A 17,419-nucleotide genomic window follows, 5' to 3' on the forward strand; every position below is an offset into this window, starting at 1 on the left:
TACAAATATGTATACAAATATAAAACAAATATATCCAAAGGATTCTTTTAAAATGGAGAAAAAGATATAATTCAAGATCTTGGTTTATTTTTTTAAACCAAGCCTTTTTAAAAAAATTATATTTATGAATCTCTGACTTGTTTTCTTCGTACTTTCCTAGTTTACTTCCAAAGTAAAACTCAGTATGGCGCCATATATCATGGAAACTGACATAGAAAGAGTTGAACCAAATACCTGCAGCACTTTTTATTTTCACTTTGATAAAGCTTTTAAAAACATGTTTTTTTAAGTAAAAAAGCAAATATGTCTTGTGGATAAATAGGCTTGATTTTCATTTCTCACTACTTTCATATCTTACTACTACTATCATTTCCCCCAAAGCTGATTGCTTTTATAAAAGTAAAATTCCCGGGACACATAAGAACAGAAAAATTTCTTCGGCAGATGTTTCTAAGGGTGAAATAGATACCACCAGAACTTTAAAAATCCTGTTATTCTCTGCAAGCAATCAACACCACATGAAAAAGATTATTAACCGTAAAAATAATTGGAGAGATTTCTTTGGTTGTTTTGAATGCTGTTAAAGCAAAACAACAACAAAAGATTGTGTTAATAAAAGGAGAAAATCTGCATAGAGTTTAGAAGAAGAGAGCCCCCACATCTGTAACCGTGTTTCCACTCTTCTGCAGGGAAGAAGGTTACTGAAAGATTGACACCCTGGCACGGAAGAGCTCTATCTCTGGAGAGAAACTAATACATCCAGCAAAGAAAGGATAGGATATCCAATGTCACTCCTGCGTCCCGTGCAGCTCCTTGGAGAGACCAGTTCACCCCATTTGTATCACATACCGCACTGCTTTGGGGACAGATTGTGGCATATCCATATGGGACTGTCTTCCTCAACACTAATCTATAGTGTCACTAGGAAGACCAATGGTTGTCTGGGGCCGGGAGGGGGCGTGGGCATCTCGCAAAGGGTCAAGAGGAGATTTTGGGGGGCGATAGAAACTTTCTATGTCTTGACTGGGGAGATAGTGACACCTACATACTCATTTGTTAAAACTCATCGAACTGTTAAGTGGGTGATCTGGTTTGTAAATCATATCTCGACAAAGTTAGTTTTAAGAGCAAAAACCCCACAGTACTTGTCCTCCAGGAATACAAAGTGGAGTGACGCCCCCAAGCTCCAAGGCGGTGGTATCCAGCATTCATTGAGCGGCTAGCATTGCGAGCAGCTCATCAGATGAAATTTTCAGCCCGTTCTCACTTTCTAGAGGAGGTAACAAACTCTGAGAGATGGAATAATTCGGTGGAGCTCACACAGCCCAGGGGCACTAGCGCTGGGATTTAAACGAGGCAACATGACTTCACAGTTCATAGTTTTATCCACTACTCGATGCTGCTGGTACATAGTAAAAGCTGGATAAGTGTATGTTAGATGGACGATTCCGGCTACAGATCCTTAAAGTTCACGAAAGGCCCGCCCAGAAACTGAAACCTTCAGACACAAGGCACGGCGCAGTCGGCTGGACCCTAGCGGAGGAGTCGGAACCCACAGCCTGAGCCCCAAGCCTGGCGTGGTAAAGAGGCGGGGCTTCGCCGCAGGGAGGCGGAGTCATCTTGTCGTATTTCCGGCAAGTTTGTACCTCTTCTCTTGCCGTAGTGCCCGAAACCGGAAGTTCCCCTGAGGCGTGCTCTAGGTTTCCGGGCGAGGGCTGGGCTTTTTGGTAACATGTGGGAGCTGCTGTGAAGAGTTTTTGGCTTCTGAGAGCTGCACGACGTCGAGCTCCCGGTGAGTAGAAGCTGTGGATCCAGGCGGTATCCCAACGGAGGGTAAGATGTCCACGCGTTTTCGAGTCTCTGCGGAGTCGGGGCTGAAGAAAGCCTCGGGCGGCTCCAGGGGCTGTAATCAGTGGGTAACTCTGTTGCTGCAGTGTTTGCCCCTCCGGAGTCCGCGAGCCCCGGGACAGCCGGTCATTTGTCCGCGACTGCGCTGAGTGCACAGGAGAGTTGCTCGTACGTGAGGCATTTGCTTCTTGCACTAAAGCCATCCTGTAGTTTTGTAGACATCTCACAGTGGTCATGTTTCTTAGCCTGTGTTTTTAGGAGTTCACCTGCCTGAGAGATGACGTCCTTAGCCCAGCAGCTCCAACGACTCGCCCTCCCTCAAACTGATCCCAGTCTCCTGTCTAGAGATGAAGTTGCCTCTCTGTTGTTTGACCCCAAGGAAGCGGCCACCATCGACAGGGACACCGCCTTTGCTATCGGTGAGCTACTCTTCAACTTAGAAAAGCTCTGCGAAGCGTTTGTTTTCTGGATGTTGCTGTATTTTCGTGTTTTCTCTTCTGGCCCGCCCTCTTCCTTAGCAGTTTCTGACTTATTGACTTATGTCGTTAAGATGAAGAGAATAACAACCTTGTGCTGGATGCTTGAGATGTGTGTAGGCAGTGGGATCTGAATTTCACAGACGAACAAACAAGCTGCGGGAGGTCAACTAATGTATAGAGAGGACGAACAGCCAAAGGGGCTGTAGTCAGTGGCTGGGGTGGAGGAGGTGTCTTCCCTGAGGACTGGCCTAGTTATTGTGGGGGATGTTTAAAAGGAAAAAAAAGGAATGTACTTTCCTGCCAGGAAGTACTTTCTGTTCTCCTAGTTGGTGAGATGTGATTTGTTTTATATGTTGAACACTAGAAATCAGTGTTTGGGATGGTATTAAAGGTTATACATACTAAAAGAGTTCAGAGATTTTTAGAAATAAGTAAAACCATAAAAGAGGGGTGAGATGAGTTTGCTTACAGGGAATTGTTCAATGAACTGGTGTTTTCCTAGGATGCACTGGCCTGGAAGAGCTGCTTGGAATCGATCCTTCCTTTGAGCAGTTTGAAGCACCATTGTTCAGCCAGCTAGCAAAAACCTTGGAGCGCAGCGTTCAGACTAAAGCAGTGAACAAGCAGCTGGATGAAAACATTTCATTATTCCTTATTCACCTGTCCCCTTACTTCCTGCTGAAGCCGGCACAGAAGTGTCTGGAGTGGTTGATTCACAGGTAACAAATGGAATTACAAAAATAATTGTGGGCTCACAACTCTGATCATTTAAAAACTTAAGTAATGAGAACATTTGTCAATTTAAAGCTGAAAAATGAGATATATTTTAAGTGGTTAACACAGTGTCTATTGGATGAGAGAAGCATACCCTTCTACTATGAAACTCATTTTTGTTCATATGGAAAGTAGAACTACTGAAGATTTTGAGTAAATAGTCTAACCTCATTAGTTCTGAGGAGCTCCTGTCACTTTGCCATTACAAGTTGTCACTGCACATTTGGGGCAAAGGGTATAATTAAACTCATTTTTTGCCAAAATAAAAACAGTGGTTTGGGAAGAAGGTAATAGTATTCTCTGAAATACCATAACCTAAGAAAAAGAATAATAGCTAATGTGTATTGGACATTTATACACCAGGCTTTATTGTGAGCACTTTGCATACATGATCTTAATGCTCACAACATTCCTATGGGGAGATACATGTATTATCCCCATTTTATAGTTGAGAAAACAGTTGTAGAAGGATTAAGGTCAGACAACTAGTGAGCTGAGATACAAGGTTGTTTCCGAGGGCTGATCTTTCATCCACTTTGGAGATTGTCTCAGTAAGTTTACTTAGTTTATTTCCTCACTTACTAGCTTCACATTAGTATCATGTCACAGCTTACATGTTTTTGTTTTTTCTCCCATATATATGTTTTAAAAGTAGGAAGATTCTACTTCGTTAATTGGAGACATAGGGGCAAAGGAAGCAAGTGAGTCACTGAGAAAACATAAATTTAATTTGGATCTTCTGATTATCAGAACATTAGACTCATCAGACAGAAAAGAATCAAGTCTGTAATATTTCCCTCTGTCTTGTAACGTTTAATATTCCCCAAATAGACCAGTAATATAAGGAGTACTCCTTGCATTTGGTTTTGCATATACTTATTCATGTAACTTATTTATTTAGCAAACATTAAGTTAGGTACAAGGATGGGTAGGCCACCCTTCGTTACTGTTTTGAAATAAACGCTGTAATAAAGGCGTCTGCAAAGTTTGGGGCTGTGGCTCTGCCTGAAGTAGTTGAGGAAAGCTTCATGGCGAAAGTAACATCTTGGCTAATACTAAAGCCATATTTATAACCAGTAAAAGGCAGAGTGGTATGGTCTTCCAAGAAAGGTACAGATCAAAGGTAGGAGAGTTTAGACAGACATAGGAGGGACTTGACTGGCAGAATTCGGAAGAGCACCTTGAAAAAGGCATTTGAGCTAGGTCTTATAGGCTAGAAAGGATTTAATGTATCTGACAGAATTAATAAATCTGTCTTATGTTATTAGGTGGAGGGACCAATACCAAGTTTTGTGAAGTTCATGGACAAATTGTATAGGGTTGTAATTTGATAATTTTTTTATTATTCAAAGAAAGTAATGTGATTTTCTTTTCAATTAGTCTTCTTGTTTCAGAATTATGATAGTTAGGTAAGCTGAGGAGTCTGGAACGTGAACTTTGGAGCATAGAGAGAAGCTGAGCATTGCTGCCTAGATGGCCAGTTGCTTTTCTGGTGCTTTGACTGCAACCATTCCACAGTGTGATAATGTAATAAGAAGTTTAAAAAGTTGAGAGGAAGGGAATGGGATATAAATTTTGATATTGAATATTAAAAAATACTGCTGCATAGAAATTGGCAGAACCCTGTTGAGGAGTACTTTAGTGCAAAGTAGAGGGCTTATGTTTAAGTGCTCTGTGTTTTGCTTATAGTTGTGTGGTTCTTCTCACTGATACTCATTCTAAGTAGTTTTAGCTCATTGATAATACAGTTTGGACACATAAGGAAATAAGTGCTTATAAGTTTTGTGTCAGTTTGAGTTGTTTGCTTTTTCTCCAGGTTCCATATCCATCTTTATAATCAAGATAGCCTCATTGCTTGTGTTCTGCCATACCACGAGACAAGAATATTTGTGCGAGTTATACAGCTTCTAAAAATTAATAATTCAAAGCACAAGTGGTTCTGGTTGTTGCCAGTTAAGGTATGATTGTTGAATGACACATTTATTATCATTACAAGTCTTAAGAGATATAATTTGGAAAAATGATATCATTAGTCATTAGTGCTCCTGAGAGTAGTCCAAGTATTACCTCCATCGCTTTTATTTCCTAATTTCCAGTTGAAACAATTATGAATAATAGCTGGCTTTTATTTAGTACCTGACATCAGGCTAGACAATTTACATTATGTTATGTTGGATTCTCACAAAACTCCATTTTTACAGTTGAGGAGAGGCTCACAGAATTAAGTTACTTGCCAAAGTTCACATAACTATAAAGTGATAGAGAGAAGATTTGAATCCAGATCTGATTTTAAAGCTTATGTCTTTCCACTGTACCATGCTGTCTGGCATTTTAAATTTTGGAACTGAAGAGCTTAAAAAAAGTTGGAGGTGAAGAAAAGCAGATATAATACAAAATTAAAAGGATAAGGACAACTTGAAGGACTTTGGGAAGTTATTGAAGTTGTAAAGAAGATGCTAGGAATTAATTTACAGGTGAATAAAAGGATAGTTCCCTTACAGGAAGGGTCTGGCTAAGATCAGATAACATGTTTTCATGATTTTGTAGTAAAACAATTGACTTGATGTTATCACTTTGTTTGCCACATGTAGTAGAGGAAGTAGATGTATGTTGTTAGTAGGAATTTTACTGAATGTTGAGCCTGGCGATTCAGGCTGGGAGGAGGGTAAATGGGGATGAAAGCAGGCTAATGATCTGCGGGACTGTGGAAAGAGTTAAGTTTATGGGTGATGATAGTGAGGTCAATGATCAGAATTATTAAAAAGAAAGGAATGGGAATTTTTAATTAGAAGTTTAAAAGTTTGGATGTAAAGCACTTGAACTAAAGAATGTTTAATGAGAGAAGGCCAACCTATGATAAAGCTTCTTATCAAACCTTTCAGCATTCACTGTTAATATCAAGGTCTCTTTTTTTTTAAGATTGGCCCTGAGCTGACATCTGTTGCCAGTCTTCCTTTTTTTCCCCCCTCCCCAAAGTCCCAGCACGTAGTTGTTTATCCTAGTTGCAAGTCACTCCAGCTCTTCTATATGGGATGCCACCACAGCATGGCTTAATGAGCAGCGTGTAGGTCTACACCCAGGAGCCAAACCAGTGAACCCTGGGCCACCGATGCAGAGTGCACAAACTTAACCACTCGGCCACGGGGCTGGCCGCATCAAGATCATTTTTTCCGCTGGTCTACACACAGATCTTGCTGCTCCCTAGACACACTTGTTTCAGGTGTCCAAACCCCATTCACCTATTAAAGGTCACTTCAAATTCTCCTTTCCTTGATTTTCCAATATTTATTGAGCACCTAGTACATACCATGCACAGTGCTAGGCAGTGGGAATAGTATAAGTTGGCCGGGTTCCTAGTCTGTTTCTATTACTAGCGTTATTGTAAAGCAGTGACAAAACCATATCACATTGGCTCAAAAGCCAACTCTAACCAGTGGAGTTACTAAGAATCTAGAAAGTCCAGATTTAGATAAATATATGTCAAAATGCAATGCATGATAAGTAAGCATTTTTCACTGAGTACCTCCACCCTCACTGCTAACGTTCTCTTTTGAATTTCTGAAGTTTGCATGATTTTATGTGGTAATCTCGTCTCTATGACCAGTTATAAGGAGAGGCTATATTTTATATTATGAGCTACAGCAGTATAAAGCTGTTACTATGGTAGACACTTTAAAACTGATGAGCAGTTGATGAATGTCCTGAGTAATACCTGGTTCTTTCTGTCTATAACAGCAATCTGGAGTGCCCTTGGCTAAAGGAACTCTGGTTACCCACTGCTACAAAGATCTTGGATTCATGGATTTCATTTGTAGTCTGGTAACAAGATCTGTAAAGGTGAGTGGTGAGTGGTATATTGTTTCATGAATGTGTAGTTTCATTAGAAGGTTGCTTGCTCTGAATAAAGCAAGCATACTAAGGCTTTCCCTAGTAAGGATGGTACTTTGAAGAAGTTCCCTTTGTTAAATGATCTGTTTAGGAGCATGAGTGGTTTGATCACTCTTTCGTCACCAAAGGTGTTTTTCTCTAAAAATAAGTTATTCTATTCCTTACCAAATTCTATTTATAGTGATTGTTTAAATAGTTTAAAAAGACAATCTAAAAATGTCATTCTTGCCGTATTTAATTGAACCATTGAATTTGTTATTTATTTAAAGTTTCATATGGTAAAAATTAAAATGTCAAGAGCCAGCCCTGATGGCCTAGCAGTTAAAGTTCAGTGTGCTTCACTTCGGCAGCCTCGGTTTGGTTTCTGGGTGCAGAACCACACCACTTGTCTGTTGGTAACCATGCTGGGGGTGCGGCTCACATAGAACTGGGAGAACTTAGAACTATGCACAGCTGTGTACTGTGGGTTTGGCGGGGTGGAGGAGGCAGGAAAAAAAAAAAAGGAGGAAGATTGGCAACAGATGTTAGCTTAGGGCAAATCTTCCCTGAAAAAGAACAAAAAAATTTTAAAATGTCAGCCTGATGTAGTCGAGAGCTATAAACATTTTTATACTTGGTCTTTCACTCTTAAATGTGTTTGTGTTTGTTGTTCCAGGTTTTTGCTGAGTATCCTGGGAGCTCAGCTCAGTTGAGGGTGCTTTTAACTTTTTATGCTTCTACCATCGTGTCTGCTCTGGTGACTGCTAAGGACATATCAGACAATATAGTCGCCAAGCTGTTTCCATATATCCAAAAGGTTGGCCCTGCTCGTGTGTAAAGTAGATTAATTTGTACTTAAAGGAATTTTCTTGCTTTTGAAAATTTCGCTTAGACGTAAATGTTTTAAAACTGACAGTTTATTTCAGATGGTTGATGAGATTTAATTTTTAGGTAAAAAATAACTTCTTTTGTCTTAAAAACTTACCAGAGTTAATTAGGATCTTAATTAGGGCTCCTTAAGAATAAGGCTATTTGACCTGCCACTGTATACCAGATCTATCTTCTTGGCCATCTTGTGACCTCACTGGAAGGAGGATGGATTAGAAAATCTCTTCAAGGCAAAGGCTCTTTTATCATTCCTTTTGCATTGATTTCTGTGTCTAATGTTTCTTCTTCCCAAGTGCCTTGTTGCCTCCCACCTTCCAGATTCCCCACAGAGGTACTGTTAGGATGTCTAGTGGATGTGTGAGTTGGGAGACCTACTGAGATCCTTCTCTCATCCAGGAGAATTGTCATCTCCATGTCTGCTAGGGAGAAAGGGTCAACATCTTGATTTTTCACTCCTGAGGAGAGGTTGACTCTCAGTGTGAATTAGGTTCTATTAATTTCTAGTTTATGATATTTCTAATTTTTCAAGGTAAAGCAATGTTTTAAGTAGAATGAAATAATATAGTTTATCATTTTCCCTTATATTTTTAAAAATATTTAGGGACTGAAATCATCTTTACCAGATTATAGAGCTGCAACGTACATGATAATATGTCAGATTTCTGTGAAAGTGACAATGGAAGATACCTTCGTTAATTCATTGGCTTCACAGATCATCAAAACGTTGACCAAAATTCCCTCTTTGATCAAGGATGGATTAGGTTGCTTGATAGTGCTCCTGCAGAGGCAGAAGCCAGAGAGCCTTGGGAAAAAGTACGTACAATTGAGAAATAATAATTAGAGATGAATGAGATTATTTTGAATAATTTTTTTATAAGATAAATTTTATGCTATTTTTTTAAATTGCCATTCATCGTCTAACTTGTAAAGTCATAATCTTACATACCTGCTTCTTCAAAGGCCGTTTCCTCACTTGTGTAATGTTCCTGATCTTATTACAATACTTCATGGGATTTCTGAAATATATGACATCAGTCCTCTTCTGCGATACATGCTTCCGCATCTGGTTGTCTCCATCATTAATCATGTTACAGGTATGTGGTTTTACATTTTGTGTCCAGAAACTTATTTTCTAAGATTTGATTCTCTCAAAATAGGAACCATACCTTTGTTAATAGCTTTAAGATACTTCAAGTTTCTACTATTCAATTGCTTTTGCGTAATTTGTCTGTTTTTCTTATGTGAAAAACATTTGGGGTGGGGAGCAAGTTAGTTGAAGAGAGATCCTTGTTAATTGAGTGAAATGCTCAGAATTCTATTTTTTTTTAAATATGTGTTCTTAAACAGTCTCTGCCTGAAAAAGACTATGGAATTATTTTAAAACAATTAAAATATGTTATCAAGTAAAACTTTCCCTTCTCATTTAGATATATAATGAACGTCAGTGATTCGTTCACAATACCCAGTTGCCAAAAAGCTTTTCTTCCTTGAGTCATTGAAAATGTAGGACCAAGAAAATCTCATGTATAAAAATCCAAGTTAAAAAAAAAGCCAAAAGATTGATTGTTTACATTATGTGTTTTTTACCCTTCAATAACTACACAAAGACAACAAAGAAATACTTGGTCCTATTGCTACTTGAATTAAGAAATACATCCTGGGGCACAGCAGTTAAGTTCACACATTCCACTTCAGCGTCCTGGGGTTCACCGGTTCGGATCCTGGGTGCGGACATGGCACTGTTTGGCAAGCCATGGTGTGGTAGACATCCCACGTATAAAGTAGAGGAAGGTGGGCACGGATGTTAGCTCAGGGCCAGTCTTCCTCAGCAAAAAGAGGAGGATTGGCAGCCAATGTTAGCTCAGGGCTAATCTTCCTCAAAAAAAAAAAAAAAGACATCCTAAAAAAGACGTCTCTAAAATTATGTCAGTCTATTGGAAAATAAGGTGTGCTTAACCAAATCTTGGTTTGAACATGCATTTTGGAAGCATAACTAGCATAAATGAAAGGATATTTTTTCTATTCTGTTGGCAATGGGTAATGCGATCCCAGTCTTTGAAGGCAGGGCCAACTCTGATTCATATATTTATAGCAAATCTGGAGTAGATGACAGCTGTTGGTTGAGTAAGGAGGTAGTAAGATGAAAGTTTAGCTTATTTTCAGATGTAGTTTATTGAGATCTAGGTTTGGGTCCCAACTTGACCACTTGTATTGGGACCTGGGGAAAGGCTGTGTTTTTTTGACTTGTGTTTGATTCATGAGATTGGTATGATAATACTTGTTTCTAAAAATATAGAGAACTTCAGGTAAAGAATAAATGAGGGTAGTATATACAGAAATGCTTTGAAAAATGTAAAAGACTAAATAGGTGGAGTACACTTTTGAACTAGGTAAAAAGCTTGATATCAATGTATATGTTTTAAAGTGAGTTATATAGAAAGAATATCTGCTATAAATAAATGCAATAGTGTAAGCATGCAAAGAAATTTTCCCCAATCGATTTTAATTTGTTGTATACTAAGGAGAAGAAACTGAAGGGATGGATGGTGAAATCTACAGGAGACACTTAGAAGCTATACTTAGAAATATATCACTGAAGAACAATCTAGACCATTTGTTGGCTAGGTAAGCTATTATTTTTGACATGCTTTTGATTTGTATTTTTGTGGCTTATATACTTTTTGGGGTTGGTTGTCAGTTTTCCAGTATCCCTTTATAATTTATATCTTGCTTTGTCTATATCATTTTATTAATTGTAAGTACTTAGTCCAATAACTGTGGCAATAGAAAAAAAGTAATTTCTCTTGTTTTTGGTGTTTATACATGATTGTATAAAGTTGATAAGCTAAATTTGGGTTATAGCTACATGTAATTTGTGGCTGTTTAGAGTTTCCTGTGAATAAATGGACCAAAATGCCTAAAACAGTACATCCCAGTTGGCATTCAGTAAATATCAATTAGAAACTTAATACTGAGGGTTGGTGTGAAGTTAGATTATTTATTATTTCTTCCCTCTCTGTAAAGGTAGTTCAGCCTTCCGTTTTCTTTTCTTACTTACTGGGCACCTTGATACAGTGGAAAGCACATGGGCATTGCAGTCACACCTAGGTTTGAATCCTGCTTCTGTCGTTTCCAGGAGAGCAGAGTAGTGAGTTCTGAAGGTCGGACTGCCTGGATCTGGTTTTGCCGTTGTGTAAAATTGGGCGGGTACCTGTCTGCTGGTGTATGTCATTGTGCCCCTTGCTCACAGGGTTGGCTTGTGAATTAAATGAGAGTAAACACCTGAAGCACTGTTGAGAGCTTGGGCTCTGGAATTAGACCGGGGTTGAAAGCCCTGCTCTACTTTTTATGTCACAGTAGTGAGCACTAAGTGTTAGCTGTTGTTGCTGTTCTGATTTGACCTCAGGCAAATTATAAGACCCCTTGGCCCTAGTTTTGTATCTCTAAAATAAGGATAGTTTCTACTCTGTAGAAGTATGACAGTTACAGGTCATATTCCCGAAGCACCCAAAACATAATAGGTACTCAATAAATCGTAACTCTCATGTCTGCTGATACTTGTTTTGTTTTGCAGCCTTCTTTTTGAAGAGTATATTTCATACAGTTCACAGGAAGGAATTGATCCTAATAAAGTATCTTTGCTTAATGAACAGTTTCTTCCCCTTATCAGACTTTTAGAAAGCAAGTAAGTCGTGTGTGTGTTTGTGCGTTTTTTTTAATGTGTACCTCTTGTTTTATAAACAGATGATTCACAAGTCACATCTTAATGTAGTGACTGAATTGTAAAGTGACTGTCTTTATTTTTTCCCTCCTCAGGAAGGGACAGATATAGGATTTAAATATATTTGAAATATAAGAGAAAGTAAGAGTTGTGTGGGGACTGTAGAGGGTATAATTTTTCTACAGAGAGACTTTTGATGTTGGAATGGTCATAGTAACAAACTTGATCAGTATCATTTGGTTTTACATATACTGTTTATTAAAATTTTAAGTCTCAGTCTCAGTAATTTTTAAAATTTTATTTGTGTCTTTCTTTTATACCTGTATGGTGTGTGTAGTTAATTACTTTATTAAGAATAATAAGTTAACTCTTTAATTTCTTCCCAGATATCCCAGAACATTGGATGTTGTGTTAGAGGAACGCCTAAAGGAAATTACAGACCTAAAAAAACAAGAGATTTTTCACCAATTTATCTCTCTTTCTACAAGTGGAGGAAAATATCAGGTAAGTTTTTCTTCAGGGGAATTATCACACTTAGGAGTATATTTGCGGTTATTTAAAGAGCTCCAGAAGGAAATTTGCTCCTTCATTCCTCTCTTTGGAAAGTTTCAGGGAGAAATGAGATTTTCAACAGTTTGCTAGTTACCTAAAGTAGGGCTGTGAGGGAGGAATTGAATAATTGGAGAAAGGTACCGTAATTTAAACAAGTGGATGTGATACTTATTTCAGAAGAAATATTGTTTGGAAATTATATATATGATCTCAGTTAGCAATCACCAAAAGGGGGCCTCGCTTAGGTTTCTGGTTCTCCTGTATCTGCACTTTCCAGCGCAGTACTCACTAGCCACATATAGCTGTTTAATCATCGATTAGGAAAAGAGAGGTGGATTTTTATCTCATGATCATGTTAGAACTTCAGGAGTTTTCTGGTGACTCACCGTAAATCTTCATACTAGAAGTTAGACATTTAAGCAGTTCTTATAATTAGCCTTGAAAATAAATATTTTGAAAAGAAATATGATTGTTTTGATTTTTCTCTTCCAAAATTAGACTTTCATCTTTATTGGTATTTTATTTCCCAGTCTTAGGTTGATAGACAGACTTCCTTCTTAGTCTAATTACATAAATGAAGTAAATTGTCACTAATTTGAATGTCACCGTTGTATCATTTATATGAATTGTAATCTGTCTTTAATGATCAATTTCTTAAATTTATATTTTCATTTAGGTGCTAATATAGTGATTTGTCTTAGAAGCTTTTCGCTTTGGAATCAGATATACATAAATGCTATAAAATTACTTCCTAGAATTACTTCAGGGGCTGGTCCCGTGGCCGAGTGGTTAAGTTCGAGCACTCCATCTTCGGTGGCCCAGGGTTTCGCCGGTTCGGATCCTGGGTGCCGACATGGCACCACTCATCAGGCCACGTTGAGGTGGCAACCCACACGCCACAACTAGGAGGACCCACAACTGAAAATATACAACTATGTACTGGGGGGATTGGGGGAGAAAAAGCAGAGGGGGGAAAGAAAAAGAAGATTGGCAACAGTTGTTAGCACAGGTGCCAATCTTTAAAAGAAAGGAAAAAGAAGAATTACTTCACCAAGTTAAACCTACATATAGACACAGGTGTACATGAAATCACCACATTAACAATAACAATTTTTTTCATCTGTTTTAACTCATGCCATGTTCTGGAGACAAAGATTTTGCTTTACATTTTGGTTTCTGAAATTAGACGGTTGTTAATGAATATGTTGGGTAGTTTGGAGTGGTTTTCTCTGATTTTTGTTCTTGATCATGTGCGGCTGCGGTTTAATGGTGAAATCCTGTGGTAATTGTGATGAATCCTATAGTTCTTAGCAGATTCTGATACCTCCTTGATGCTCAGTCTGAATCATCCGCTTGCTCCCGTGAGACTTCTGGCCATTAATCATCTGAAAAATATCATGAAAACATCAAAGGTTTGTGTCAGATCACTTTCGTTTGTGATGTTTTTATCCTTAAGATGAACAGTATAAATCTAGAATAAGAAATTGAAGCTACCAATTAGAATCTATATTGTGGAATTATAGAGAGAAGCTGAATAAAGCAGATGGGAGTATACTAGACAAAGATTTAGGACCTTGCATGCCAATAGCCGCCATGTTAAGCTGTGTATGCCCTAAGAACAACTGTTTTCATATGCTTCCACATTGCAGATTATTAGTTTAGCTTTTCAGTTCAGTGTTTTTCAAACTGGAATTTATAGATCAATTTATAGAGGTTCACAAATTATCTGAGAATCTTTCAGTTTTGAAGTTTGCTTTTGATAGTCTGAAGTTTAACAGCGTATTTGAGGACGTGAGCATGGTTGCTCTTGGAGAACTGTTCCATGATTTCAGTACCTACAGTTGTGTTTGTGTTTAAAATTTTGGTGGCTCGAAATAGTAAGTACAGAGGCTGACTTAATTTGTAAACAATGCCTTTATACCAAAATGATATTTTACAAAGACTTTGCAGTGATTCAAAGAGTGGTACTTTCTGAACTTTAGTTATTCAAGCAGTCCCTTCACAATTTTTGCAATATTAGCTCGCCACTCATATTATTTTCTTACAATTTTTCTTTAGTTACTTTTAGATAGACTCATTTTTTTACATAGCCTTCAGATCATGGATTTGAAGTGCTAATTGTATATACATTTTACTACAGTTACTATAATTAAAACAGGAATGTTCATCTGTATAGTGTCTAAAATCATCTTATGTACTACTATTTGCATATCTGGAAAATTTCTGGACTAAAGAAGAGTGGTGGTAGAGTTTAGTTTCCTCGTAGTACATGGTGGTATAAGCATTCTGTAGAATTTTTGTCATGGCAATTAAAACCAGATTCAAATTATAAGTGGGATTTAATTTCAGCTACATTGAATTCATCTCAATTTGAATTTTACTGGTTTTACAGGGTTTTTTAAATATTTGACTTACAAACTTTGTTTTATATTTTTAATATTTTTCTGTTATTTTTCTGTATTTTTAAGGAGGTATACTTAATTTTTAAATTGGTATATAAATAATAAAAGCCACATTAGGGTCTCTAAGAATTTTTTTTTTTAAATGGTTGATGTAGTACTCAAATTTGAAAAATACTGCTTTATTTAATTCATTTCCAATGTGGCATGAATTAGGTTTCTAGGTTTCTTTCACAGATTGCTGATAGGTTCGCGTTACTGATTTGTTGGATAATTAAACTCATTGCTTACAGGTGTTTGTTATAAGAGGAAGATTTCAGTGCCTGGAATAAGAAAGGGATTCCTGGAATCTCCTAATATTCCTGAAGCTGTTCTTATCCTTCCTTCTTTTACTCTTAATCCCTTCCTCCCCATCCTCTGGTTCTGGTTGGTTTTTCAGGGAAGGGCGCTGTATACATTTGACACAGGCTTCAGTATTATAATTGCGGTTGTCTTTCTTTGCATGCTTTGATTTCATTTTCCCTTCTCCATCAGTGATAGGTCTTAGGTTCTATTCTAGAATTCCAGATTGGGATATTTGGCTACTTGTTAGCTCTTGAGAAAATTTTGGTGGCATTTGATACATGAAACTTTGACTTCAGTTTTATGAATTCTAGGGATTTTAGTTTTCTCTCTCAACAGAGTGACCTGTATTTTTTCTGTAGGATTATTTAGTTTTCATCACCTGCGAGTAGGGACATATATTCAGGTTAATTAGCAGTCTTAGTTTTCTGTTACTGTGAATGTTTATATGCTCTGTTTTCTTTTGTTACTTAAAAAAATAGGATTCTTTTGGAAGACTGGCTTCTCAGTGCATGTCTTTATTGTAAAAATCTTGATGATGATAACAACTAACGTCTAGTAGTACTTACTATGTGTAGGACACTGTTCTAAGCACTGACATGTATTATTTAATCCTGTAACAACCTTTTGAGGTAGGTACTGTTATTAGCCCTGTTTTATAGATGAGAATACAGTCTTGTGCTGCATAATGACACTTCGGACAGGCATGGACCACATATATGATAGTGGTCCCCTAAGATTAGTACCAGATAGCCTAGGTGTGTAGTAGGCTGTAACATCTAGGTTTGTGTAAGTACACTCTGTGATGTTCACACAATGAGAAATGGCCTAACAAGGCATTTCTCAGAACAAATCCCTGTCGTTAAGCGACACATGACTGTAGTGAGGCCTAGAAAGGTTCAGTAACTTGCTCGAGGTCAGCTGGGAAATGCTAGAGCTAGGATTAGACCTGGACGTTCTGCTTCTTTAGTCTACGCGCTCTCAGTATCTGGGCTCTCATTTTAGCAAGATGAACTTTTTAATGAAAAAATTATATTTTGATTCTACATATTTTATAATATTTTCGGTGGAAACTGGTAAATGTTTTTGTTTGTTTGTTTGTTTTGAGGAAGATTAGCCCTGAGCTAACTCCTGCCAGTCCTTCTCTTTCACTGAGGAAGACTGGCCCTGAGCTAGCATCCATGCCCATCTTCCTCTGCTTTATATGTGGGACGCCTACCACAGCATGGCTTTTGCCAAGCGGTGCCATGTCCACACCCGGGATCTGAACCAGCAAACCCTGGACTGCCGAGAAGTGGAACATGCGCACTTAACCGCTGCGCCACCGGGCTGGCCCCGGGAAATGTTTGTACCAAATAATTATTCATCTAAAAAGGACCTTTAGGGGCCAGCCCTGTGGCCTGGTGGTTAATTTTGGCATGCTCCACTTTGGCAGCCCAGGTTTGGTTTGCAGATGTGGGCCTACACCACTTGTTGGTGGCCATGCTGTGATGGCAACCTGCATACAAAATAGAGGAGGATTAGCACAGATGTTAGCTCAGGGTGAATGTTTCTCAGCAAAAAAATGTAAATAAATAAATAAAAAGGACCTTTAGAGATTATCTGATTGAATGCAAGTGTGCCTGGTGTTTGAGTTCACATCCAGGGCAGAGTCTGTTCCTTGATGGATGTTCTGGTCTGCTTTTCACAAAACTATGCTTTCTTTCTAGTGTAAAGTCTTAAGAGGTTTTGGCAACATCTAAATTAGTATTTTTTTTCTCTTGCTCAGGAGAGTATCGATGAGTCTTTCATAAAAGAAGCTGTTTTAACCCGATTAGGTGATGACAGTATAGATGTTGTTTTATCGGCCATAAGTGCTTTTGAGGTGAGTGAATTTGTTGTTCTTTGAAATGCACATTTTGTTTGTAAATATTTTCTTGCCCTTCTCTCATGATTCTTTGCTTTAGGCAGGAATATTTTTGGAGATATTTGATCTCTGGAGACCACAGACTTAAGCCTCGGGGAAAGCTCATGGGAGTAATTAGACTGCGCAATTTTATATATAGGGAAGTTCTTCAAAATGGAAAAGTGCTTTGTGAATTTTTGTTAGTAGTAAATAAGTACTTCGGGATCATGGCAAATTGGCTCATAAATGCCACTTTTAAGAAATTGCTTTCTTAAAACTTTGAAATTATACTAGAATTCGTGGGAGATAAGTTCTTTATAATTCATTATTTTTAAAGTTCATGTAACAAGCACCATATGTATTTGAAGCAAGTAAAAATTTACTCATGGATATTTTTTTCCCCTCTAGATTTTCAAACAACACTTTAGTTCAGAAGCGACCATTTCAAATCTTCTGAATCTCTTTCGAAGAGCAGAACTTTCAAAAAATAGGGGATGGTATGTATTCATTTCCCCTCATACTATTTTGAATTGATGAATTCTTAAATCAAGTTCACTTTGATTTTTTTTACATTTTTGCAATTTACAATTTAGTTGTGTGACCCTTTGGTCATGGTAGTGGAATGGATCTTAATGTAACATTCTTGCTCTATAAAAGTAATTTA

General features: G+C 37.8%; 1 protein-coding gene across 1 annotated transcript in view; it reads left to right on the plus strand.

The window, feature by feature from the left end:
- Nucleotides 1-689: 689 nt before the first annotated feature.
- The window catches only part of HEATR1 (HEAT repeat containing 1), a 52,638-nt gene continuing 35,908 nt past the window's right edge, over nt 690-17,419 (plus strand). Inside the window, exons 1-14 of the mRNA XM_001492085.7 lie at nt 690-1,792; nt 2,094-2,267; nt 2,830-3,046; nt 4,918-5,059; nt 6,837-6,938; nt 7,645-7,785; nt 8,458-8,669; nt 8,817-8,950; nt 10,379-10,481; nt 11,431-11,541; nt 11,964-12,081; nt 13,434-13,541; nt 16,639-16,734; nt 17,164-17,252. Of these exons, the coding sequence (XP_001492135.2) occupies nt 2,126-2,267; nt 2,830-3,046; nt 4,918-5,059; nt 6,837-6,938; nt 7,645-7,785; nt 8,458-8,669; nt 8,817-8,950; nt 10,379-10,481; nt 11,431-11,541; nt 11,964-12,081; nt 13,434-13,541; nt 16,639-16,734; nt 17,164-17,252 (1,715 nt within the window). The 5' untranslated portion in view covers nt 690-1,792; nt 2,094-2,125. The remainder of the gene's footprint in view (nt 1,793-2,093; nt 2,268-2,829; nt 3,047-4,917; nt 5,060-6,836; nt 6,939-7,644; nt 7,786-8,457; nt 8,670-8,816; nt 8,951-10,378; nt 10,482-11,430; nt 11,542-11,963; nt 12,082-13,433; nt 13,542-16,638; nt 16,735-17,163; nt 17,253-17,419) is intronic.

Source organism: Equus caballus, chromosome 1, assembly GCF_041296265.1.
Source record: "Equus caballus isolate H_3958 breed thoroughbred chromosome 1, TB-T2T, whole genome shotgun sequence".
NCBI classification, from domain to species: Eukaryota; Metazoa; Chordata; class Mammalia; order Perissodactyla; family Equidae; genus Equus; species Equus caballus.